Below are 11,196 nucleotides of genomic sequence, written 5' to 3'. Positions count from 1 at the left end.
AAAAAATAAAAATAAATGGGTACTTATACGCAGGGCCGGATTAACAATGGACCTGATGGAGCTACAGCTCCAAGCCTACTCTCCAAATAGGCCCATTTTGTAGCTGTGGGTCAGGGCTTTCCCAAAGAGCTCAGCTCTGCGTCGATCGCCCCACAGGAACCAGAGATACCGCCAGACAAACCTGGAACATTTTCCCCATATGATAACATGGGACCTGACCCCCTTCCGGTTCCAACGGCTGCCAGTTCCCTCTTTGGCATCACAGAAGCTCAAGGTTCAGTCAAACCCAAATTGCTGGGCCTTCAATCTGATACCAGGCTGGTCCATATGGGTTCATTGGTTCCAGAGATATTGCGGGTAAACCGATTTTTTTCATTTATGAAATGTAATTTCATGGCTGTTCATATTGTTTGAAGACAAATTTCTCTCATGTAAATGGGTCAGTTGGTTTCCGAAGATATAGCTGGTTGTTTAAAGGGGGGGGGGGTTCTCTCCCCCTTACACCAGAAAATGTAGGGACTAGGCTGGTGTAAAAAGGGCAAGCCCGGGAATGTCCCTGCATGATTCTGGGACCATATTCCCAGGTAAGTCTCTGCATTTTCTGGTGTGAAAGGGGTATTATTTCAAATAGCCGGGACCTGCATTGCTCTGAATTTTTCCAGGCAGCCCCTTCTCTCTGCCTGGCTGTCAATAGCTGTAATTTCTGCCCGGCAGCGGCGGTTCCCCAGTTACCGCAACCATGTATTCCCCCTTGGCAATGAGCATGTAATCCCCCATGGCAACACGCATGAAACCCCTGGCAATGAGCATGTAGGTATACAACACTAATGTAGCAGAATTTTTAATAGGCATTATGGTGTTTGGCATAATACAGAATGGACATTATGGTGTGCGGCTTAACATGTAATGGGCATTATGGTGTAAAGTTTTAATGCGCGCAATGCCCCTGTTTATGAAGCATATTGTGTATTTTGGCTCAGTTGGGTGTGAATTTTGGCTCATTCCTTGTGGCATAATGTGTAAGAGGCAAGCACAGTATAAGGGGGTTACTATCGTGTTGCATGATTTGTATAAGGGGTATATTGTGTGGTAAACCTAGGTGACCACATTAAAGGTGCTGAAATGTTATCTACCAAGTTTCAGCTTTCAGTATTTTTTTTATGACTGGAATGCCGCCTCACCCCGCAAGTATCTTAGGACATCGGCGTTCTGTAGGTGCACCTTTGGAGGGCATCCGCCAATATATCTCCCTACATTTTTCCTATGCCAGCCCTCTGCCTTTTCCAGGCATATATAATTTGTTGAAAGTATTTACACAAATAGATGCACACCCATGAGCAGACCACCCAACCAGAACACTGGTCACCCCCCCCCCCCCCATTATTAGGTGCTGGCCACAACCCCTATTATTGCGCATAATAGGCCCTTGATCATTTTCAGCTCCAGGCCCATTTAGACCTTAATCTGGCACTGCTTATACGTTAGTTGGGCGCCCACTAAGCTATTTGCTTATTTTTCCGCTACGCTCGCCACGCTTCGGGCTCAGTGGCTCGCCACACTATATAAAATCAACATGGATAGTGGGCGTACTAACTATAGTTGGAGCCCAAATAACATATAAGTACCAAAAAATGTAGACTGTGATGCATACATAGTGGCCACCATATGAATATAATTTGGGTATGGGTCACAGTGTCGACAGTAAGAAGAGTTTTTAACGTTTTTGATGTCTTTGTCAACATGGACACTATATAAAGTGAACCACTTTGCTTGCTACGTTTTGGAACATTTTATTACAATCTAACTCTACAGGTATGTCCACTTGTAAACCGGAATGTAAAGTTCCTGTTTTGGATTTTTATTTTTTTTTAAACTCATGTCAATCTTTTTCAGGTCAGCCTTTTCAATGTCAACCTATTGCAAGCTCATGTCAATCTTTTTCAGGTCAGCCTTTTCAATGTCAACCTATTGCAAGCGTTGACCTTTTGATAATGTCATGTAAGGTATGTCGACCTATGACCTGTCTATGAATAGTGGTCAACCTATTGACTGTCAACATTTTTATTGTCATCCGGCTGTCCACATCCCTATAAATTAGGTTGTATTTTGTTGATAAGCAGTTGAATCTTGTGTGCAGAATACTAAGGGGTATATTCAATATGGAATTCCAACTGTCGGAATGTCCCGACAATTGGAATCCTGGGCCATTTTTTCCCACCCCGACAGCCAGAATTCAATGCTACAGCTGTCAGAAAGTGGGCGTGTCTACAAAAATGGCCGCAAATTGTCAAGAAAAGGCCATGAATTCGACAATCCATGACCGTTTCCGACAAACAGATCTGATTGTTTTAAAGTCGGATTTGTTTTGTCGGAATCTGCCTTCAATGCTGTCGAAAATGACAGCAATGAATAGGCGGCGGCCACTATTTCCCCTAGTGGAAATAGCGGCCGATATTGAATACCCGTCTAAGGTTCTAATGTGATACAGTAGTCAAGATACACTTCTATAGAAACATAGAATTTGACGGCAGATAAAAAACATTTGGCCCATCTAGTCTGCCCCTTTTTAATCTCAACCCTTTTTAATCCTTATTTCTTTGTAAGGATATTCATATGCCTATCCCAAGCATGTTTAAATTGTTCTACTGTCTTAGCCTCTACTACCTCTGATGGGAGACTATTCCACTTATCCACTACCCTTTCTGTGAAGTAATTATTTCTAACATTTCCCCTGAACCTACCTCCCTCCAGTTTCAGCGCATGTCCCCATGTTCTATTACTTCTTTTCCTTTGAAGAAAATTTCCCTCCTGTACTATGTTAAAACCCTTGATATATTTGAAGTTTTCTATCATGTCCCCCCTTTCCCTTCTCTGCTCCAAACTATACATGTTAAGATCTTTTAGTCTTTCCAGGTAAGTTTTGTGATGTAGGCCATGCACCATTTAATTAGTTGCCCTTCTTTGTACACTCTCTAATGTATTTATATCCTTCTGAAGATATGGTCTCCAGAACTGGACACAGTATTCCAGATGAGGCCGTACCAATGATCTATAAAGTGGCATTATCACGTCTTTTTTTCTGCTACTGGTTCCTCTCCCTATGCAACCAAGCATCTGACTAGCCTTCCTCATTGCTTTGCTACATTACTTTCCTGCCTTTAAGTCACTTGAAATAGTGACTCCTAGATCTCTTTCCTCCTCAGTAGTTTCCATTATAGTACCCTTGATACTATATTGAGCCTTTGGGTTTTTGAGTCCCAAGTGCATAAATTTTGCATTTTTTAGCATTAAACTGTAGTTGCCATGCTCTTCACTACATATAAAGCTGCAATTAATTTAAAGGCAAAACAAACTTAGTTTTGCCAGTGGTTCCTAAACTGGGTGTCTACAGTATGTACCAGGCCTTGGAGGGAGATTAAGTAGATGGAGTTAAAGTACCAACTAAACAGCCCCTAATTGTAATATTTCAAACAGTCCGTAACATGACAGTTAGGCGCTGACTGGCTGGTACTCTCTCCAAGGCTTAGTACATCCCCCAATCCTGCACTGCCACCAATACCAACTTCCCAGTCCACAAGTAAAAGTGTGGAGGTGGCGTCTTAAAAGTTCCACAGCTGCCAAGTGCAGTAGGTACAATAAGGATGTAGACTGTATCTGCCCTTTTATATCCTTATAATGACCTCAAACCTTATGTCTATCCCAAGCATGTTTAAGTTGCTCTACTGTCTCAGCATCTAACACCTCTAATGGGAGGCTATTCCACTTATACACTACCCATTCTTTGAAGTACTTTTTCCAAAAAAACACTTGGCCCACCAGCACTACTGGAGAAGAGAAAGGGCACCCTCAGGACAGACACGTTGGCCATGTAAGAAGGTGCACTATGGGAGGACTGGACATAGCCTCCTGTGAGCGACACCTGACTGCTTTAATATTGATACCTTTTGGGTCCCCATACCTCGATACTATGGATGCAGTGTGGACTGTGTCCAATAAACTTTTCCAACTGCTCCGTGTGAACAAGTGGACTGGAACTCTGCACCATTACTTGACCAGTGATATTACTTACAGTCTACTGTATTTTCTTTTGCACATTATGCATTTTAATTTTATACACGTGTTCATTTTTGTACTTTTAACATTTATATTGTATTGAGCATTGTGACTCAATAAATACATATATTTCCTTCACAGTCTGCAGTTAGCACACAATTTACCCATTACTTGTTGGTAATACATTATTGATACACTTCGCTTACACCCAGCGTCAGTTTATTATCCCCCAGTGATTTGACAGCTGCTGGGTGCAGGCTTCAGCACACGCCTCTGTCTTCCTCATGTGTGTTGTGTGTGACCTCTTATGATGCATGCATGTTTGACATCACGCAGAGAAAGAAGCAGGACTTGGCACGCCCCGGAGAGGAGATTCAGGTGAATTGTGACGCTTGCCAGTGGCTTCAGTGGCACTTTAATTTTGTGTACATAAACATCTGCCAGCTACAGTACAACCAGTGAAGGGGAGAAATGGGGAAATGCCTGCCTGCTACAATCAGTCTGAGGAAAGAGGGCCCCAAATTGGTGTCTTGCTTAGGCCCCATGAGGACTAGATCTGCCACTGAGTCTTATTTGGTGTGGAAAGTCACATATTCAGACAATTTGAGCAGGAGGAGTGGGACAGAGAGGGGTGGAGCTGATACTAATTACCTGGTCTTCTTGGAGGAGCTGGGGGTCCACATCCCAACCACCCTTCCCCTTTTTTTACCTGTCAACCAGCAGCAACTCCACGGAGTGCAGCAGTCTCCTCTGCCTGCAGGGGGCATGAGCAATCGCACTGACCCATGCATTAGTAGTTTGGAAAGTTATTTGGAAATGGGATGTGGCCACACGTCTGTGATTAGTCCACATTCCAATGTATTACTGGGTTCTGGGCTCGCTCTCTATATCCAGGGAGGGGCAGATTGGATGATCTTGATTCCAGGTGTCATGGTGCACTTCCACCACCCCCGTATGATTTTCGCTGATTTCAACGGATCAAGCGTAGAAATCGAATTTGTGTTTGACATCCAATCCGTTGCGTGGTTTCGAGTTGGAGGTTGGATTTGTCTGCACGCCCGACTCGGCCCCCCTCCCGGCGGTGGGAAACGGGGTCGCATGCGATACATCAAATGCAGATTGACTGCATGCGATACATCCTGCCACCCGGGAAGGTCCTGGGTAGCTCAAGGGAGATCGGATAACCTTTAGAAGCAACCTCAAGTGATGGCTCGTTCTAGAACCTTAGGTCCACAATATTACTACAATGAGTCCAATATCATTTATTATCTGTGAGTTCTATTAACTTCACTTCCTCTCACACAACCACCATAGCCTCTATCTTCTAGTCAAGCCACACTGTCCCTTTATACTTGTGTCACGCGTACCAGGACTATCCCTCATTTCCATCGAAAAACAGTGGACCCCCAAACTTGCTTGTACTTTATTACACATTACATTATTACTTTACATGTCGCAAGTGACACCTTTTCCCTAGCACTGATGTTATAAAAATGTTGCACTATATAAAATACATACACGACATCCCAATGATAATTATAATATGTTTAATGTGCGTTCAGTACAAAAAAATTCAACATCATTTTAAAACACAGATTAATTTCTATAAAAATCCTCATATGTAAAATGTTCTTCATTAGAATCATGGCAACACTAAGTAGAATGCAGTTTACAAATCAACATATAGACATATATCCATTGAAAATCAACACTTGCAAAAACATAGCCTTTCCCAAAAGACGTATTGGAATGTACTACAGAACGGACAATTTGTATCTATTGGGATCGGGAATGCTTACAAATAATTGCATTAAGACTTCGGTATTTTGTGCTTTATTATCATTGTACAAGAAGTGGAATGTATCAGCTTTTCCTAGTGGCAAACTGCAGCCGCAGCGCAACTATCATTTTCATAAGGTCAGTCAGGCGCTAGTCTGTGAAGTCGTCCGTGGATTCTGTCATCTGGCTCATGTTAAGGTAAAAGAAGGCATAACAAGCCAGTAGAAGCACCAAGATGGCCACAACAACAAGGAACACCTCCTACACGAAAAGGAAACAAGACAAAACAAAAACCGTTACAAAGAAATTCAGTCATTTCTGGCATATTGGTTTTATTATGAAGTCAGGTTATCCGGATAAAGCAGTTTAAAATGTATAGAGATAAAGTACCAATCAATTAGTTTCTTACTGTCATTTTTCAAAAACAGCCTGTAACATGACAGTTATGAGCTGATTGTTTGGTACTTTATCCCTCTCCATGCTTTGATACCTCTTCCCCTAATTGCTAAGCTTAACTAATCTGCTCTGTCACCTCTATAGCAGTTGTTTCCAGAGCTGGGCCAAGTATGACCATAAGCAAGTACGGGAGGAAGGACCAATTAGAATACTGTACGTCATCACAGAGACAAACCAACTCAAAAGTGTTGGCAGTTCTATATCATGGGGAGGAGCAGGAGGGAAGTAAAATGCAGGTACTAGATGGTAACAAGGTATTAAAACAAAATGTTAGACTTAATAACCTAAACAGATACAACAATATGCAATGGCAATGTAATATCCTTTACAAGGCAACTGTTTGCTGTAGTCAAATTAAAAAGAATATACAGTACCGTATATATGGGAGTATAAGCCAAGTTTTTCAGCACATTTTCTTATGCTAAAAAAGCCCCCCTCGGCTTATACTTGAGTGAGGAGGACGGAGCTACCACTGCCAGAAGTTCAGGGACACAGTGCGCTGGCAATGCACCTCCTCCCTGTGCTGCTGCTGCCCTACTCACTTCCGGTGCCCGGGGCTGCCGTGTCTCCCCGCAGTGACAGAGCCCAGCAAGAGGGGCAGTGCGAACACTCAGCTCGGTGGATATGCCGATGGCGGCCTCTGACAGGAGGCCGGGGGGACGCCACGCTGCCACTGACAGGAGGCCGCCATGTCTGATCCCAGCAGCAGCAGTGTGTCCCTGCAGCAGGTGCTGGACGGGTGAGTGCCGCCAGAGACACTGATCCCGTCATACATACACATACAGTATGACACACTGCTCCCCCACACACATACATGTCACACACCTTGCTTCCCACACATATGGCACTCCAGAAAATCATAACCTTACTGTAATTTCCCAGTATATGACATTTTTTCAAAGTATGGAATCCAAATTTAGCATGCGGGTCATTTTCCTTATACAGTATGACCTCTATGGGTGGTCTGACATTTACCAGTAGCTGCTGCATTTCCCACCCTAGGCTTATACTCGAGTCAATACGTTTTCCCAGTTTTTTGTGGTAAAATTAGGTGCCTTGGCTTATAATCGGGTCGACTTCTCAAGTATATAAAGTAAATATAAAACAAAACTGCATGTAAACCCCAGCCCCAACATACTGTAAGGTCATGTCAGCATCATTTACAGCAGAGAGCGCTCTGGCGAGAAGCGGAGGGAAGAAAGCAAAAGGTAAGTAAATTGTGAGAGTTTGTTTTAGAGATAGGTTGGGCATTACATTGCTGAAGACAAACAAAGGGGAGAGATTTGATTTATGAAGACACACAAGGGGGAGGGATTTGATTGCTGAAGACACACAAGGGGAGGGATTTGATTGCTAGAGACACACAAGGGGGAGAGATTTCATGGCTGGAGACACATAAGGGGGAGACATTTCATGACTAGTGACACAAAATGGGGAGGGATTTGATTGCTGGAGACACAAGGGGAAGAGATTTGATGGCTGGAGACACAATGGGGGAAGATTTGATGAATAGAGACACACAAGGGGGAGAGATTTGATGGCTTGAGACACACAATGGGGAGATATTTGATGGATGGAGAAACACAAGGGGAGAGATTTGATTGCTGGAGACACAAAAGGGGGAGATATTTTATTGCTGGAGACACACAACGGGGAGAGGTTTGATGGCTGGAGACACACAATGGGGAGAGGTTTGATGAATTGAGATACACAATAGGGAGAGGTTTGATGAATGGAGACACATAAGGGGAGAAATTTGATGGCTGGAGACACACAAAAGGGAGACATTTGATGGCTGGAGACACACAAGGGGGAGAAATGTGATAGCTGGAGACACATAAGGGAGAGAGATTTGATGGCTGGAGACACGGACATGCTTTTCCTCCCCAGTCACCCACTGTCATGAAACTATGGCCATCTAGTTCTGTCTTGCTCCCTTCTCAGTGCATGGTACATGCGCCAAGGACAACCATGGGGAGAGGGGATTACAAGGCATGCCACTGTTGCACGCAGGTGTCTCCATTTCAAATCATACAAAAGCGTTTATCCACAGATAGCCCATCCCAATTTAGAATCAGTCCAATGTTGCCAACATTTTACCAGTTTAAATGTTTTACAGCTAAGATTTACATTTTTGATATGTACACTTAAGCAGAAAAAAATAGCAGAAATATCAACATTTTATAAAACTATTGGTCAGAACAATAATTCAAAAATAAATAAATATTGCATATGTACAGTATTCTTATTTTCTGTGGACAACTAAGTATAAATATGAAATAAAGCGATTTGGTTACAAACATTTTTTTTGCACAATTTACAAAAATAAATGAATAAAGATTAAAAGAATCAAAAATAAAAGAACAACCTAACAACCCTTCAAAACACCATTTGCAGTTTAAATAAATAAATAAATAAATAAAAAATAAAATCCCAACATGAATAATTCATTGCATTTGTTTATGTTCTGCTGGGATTTTCTACCTGGCTGTTCATGTTTTAGTGCTAATGGCATAAATTTGTTCAAAGCATTCCAACTGTAACATACGTTTCTCCGAGGCATCATCTTGATTTTGCATTGTGACAAGTTTTTTTCGATAATTTCACTATTTATATTGCTCTTGTGTGAAATAAATGCACAGTCGCATTAAATAAGCAAATTATGAATATTTACTCAAATTAACAAAAAATACAAACAATCCAAAAGGGAGAAAGAAAATGTGTTTCCTTCGTTGCAACTAGGACATTTATTCTTAAAAAAAAAAAAAAATCACGCAGGTTTCATTTATTTTCATTTTTTATACACAGCTGTTCTGTAAGGCCCATCTGGACACACAGCTACTAATCTTAAGAGGATGTAATAAGCAAGTGACACACAACTGGAGCTGCCATCTGCTAGTGAGAACGGACAGCAGACCTGTACAGTGCATTCGCTATTCTCAACCCACATAATGAATGTCAGAAGTGCCGCATGATACAATGCCTACAGATGTGTGTGTGTGTTTTTTTTTTTAAATATTCAAGCAGGCACAATAACAATGGCTTAGATGATTTGTGTGTGTGGGGGGGGGGGGGGGGGGGGAGAGGGGTTGAGGAGGAGGGGTGGTCAAGCATAAACAGATGATTTAAAAACAAACTATAGGAAGGGGTTCCACTGTTCTCCCTAGGCTGTGGGAGTCAATCCTATTATCCGCAATGATCTCAAGTGCGAGCCATTGCGTCAGTGGGCACACATTATGGAGGTCCTGCCCAATAGAGTTCTTAACACACTTGTGCAAAATCACTTTGATTACAGCCTGCGAAGTGTGCGAGCTTGGGTGCCGATGTAGGCGCTAAAACATTGCAGCGGCGGCACATCTTAGCGTTCACGCACTGTAGGACTATATTTGTCGGGAGGTTCACCTTGCAAATATCCCCTGCCATGCGCCATTCTCCACTTTCAAAACAGTGCCATCCCCTGCCACCTGGCACAGCAGCGCGTCTAAAAGACATGCCGCACAGACATAAGTGCACAAGGGCCATATGTTTCAAGCTTCAAAAAGTGATAAAATGGAGAGCTATAAACTGCCAGCCAATCAGCTCCTAACTGCCATGTAACAGGTTTAAAAAATGACAAGTGCTGATTGGCTGGTGGTTTATCACTCTCCATTTTATCACTTTTTGAAACTTGATACATCTGGCTCTTATTGGCTGTGCCACAGTGCAGCTCACAGCTCGGAGCAACCCCTGCCAGAAGAAGAATGGCAAAGGCCAGCAACCTCGACCCATAATATCATTCCCCGGTGGAATACAGCTAGCTATAAAAAATAGTTAAAAAAAAACACTCCAAGGAGAACACTCCGTTTCTATGTAGTTTGAGCTCATGGCAAACTGCACATAGGGCCTTATTCTAATTCACTCTTTCTGACAAAATCCTTCATAGATGGACAAAACCATGTGCACTGCAGGGGGGCAGATGTAACATGTGCAGAGAGAATTAGATTTGGGTGAGTTATTTTGTTTCTGTGCAGGGTAAATACGGACTGCTTTATTTTTACACTGCAATATAGATCTCACTTTGAAGTAAAACCCCACCCAAATCTAATTCTCTCTGCACAAGTAACATCTGCCCCACCTGCAGTGCACATGGTTTTGTCCATCCAAAAAGGATTTTGTCAGAAAGAGTGAACTAGAATAAGGCCCCAAGTGTTCCCTCTAAGCTTCTTTAGCAGGGTGCCGCACCCTGCCCATTTTTAAAACCTCAAAATGCACCCTGCCCTTTTTGTGTGTGGCACTGTCTGCCTTTACGCTGCCCCCAACCCCGATGACATGCCGCTGAGAACATTTGTATAATGGGTATTACAGTGTATGCCATCATGTATAATGGGCATTATGGTGTGTGGTATAATGTGTGAGAGGCATTACAGTGTGTGCCATAATGTTTAATTATGATAGAAATATGTAATGGGCATAGCAGTGTATGACAATGTTTAATGGATGCAAATTTTTATATATATATTTTTTTAATTTCTAATATAAAAGGTGCACTCCCAATTGAAAAATGTGCCCTGCCCGGTGGTCAGCACCCTGTCCTAAAAAAATCCTTGAACACTATGCACCTATATAAGTACCAAATGGTGTGAAGTTTTTAAAGACAGAACACAGAGAGAGTTGCAAGATTGCAATGGGAGATGCTGGGATAAACATTAGCAGAGTTCCCTCCCCCCTTACCTTGTACTGCAATGGTATAAATGGAGATTACCAGATATTCCAGGAAAGTAGGGAATATTTTTAGAATCGGAAGATGCAATGTAAGAACAGTTCTGGGTAGGTTAACAGTATGATGCAGAAGGACCAGACTGAGGAATAAAAGGGAAGGGTGGTTGATTGCACTAGTACCAGACAAATTTATAATATCAAATGATTAGG

At 42.5% G+C, this 11,196-nt stretch overlaps 1 protein-coding gene across 1 annotated transcript in view; it reads right to left on the bottom strand.

The window, feature by feature from the left end:
- Nucleotides 1-5,583: 5,583 nt before the first annotated feature.
- Nucleotides 5,584-11,196, bottom strand: part of TRIQK (triple QxxK/R motif containing) — a 91,536-nt gene continuing 85,923 nt past the window's right edge. Inside the window, exon 5 of the mRNA XM_083187066.1 lies at nt 5,584-6,093. Coding sequence (XP_083043192.1) covers nt 5,983-6,093 — 111 coding nt within the window. The 3' untranslated portion in view covers nt 5,584-5,982. The remainder of the gene's footprint in view (nt 6,094-11,196) is intronic.

The sequence above is a fragment of the Crinia signifera genome, chromosome 5 (genome assembly GCF_055691185.1).
Source record: "Crinia signifera chromosome 5, ASM5569118v1, whole genome shotgun sequence".
NCBI classification, from domain to species: Eukaryota; Metazoa; Chordata; class Amphibia; order Anura; family Myobatrachidae; genus Crinia; species Crinia signifera.
The sequence above is the reverse complement of the archived record's forward strand: the minus strand, read 5'-3'. Positions and strand labels throughout refer to the sequence as shown.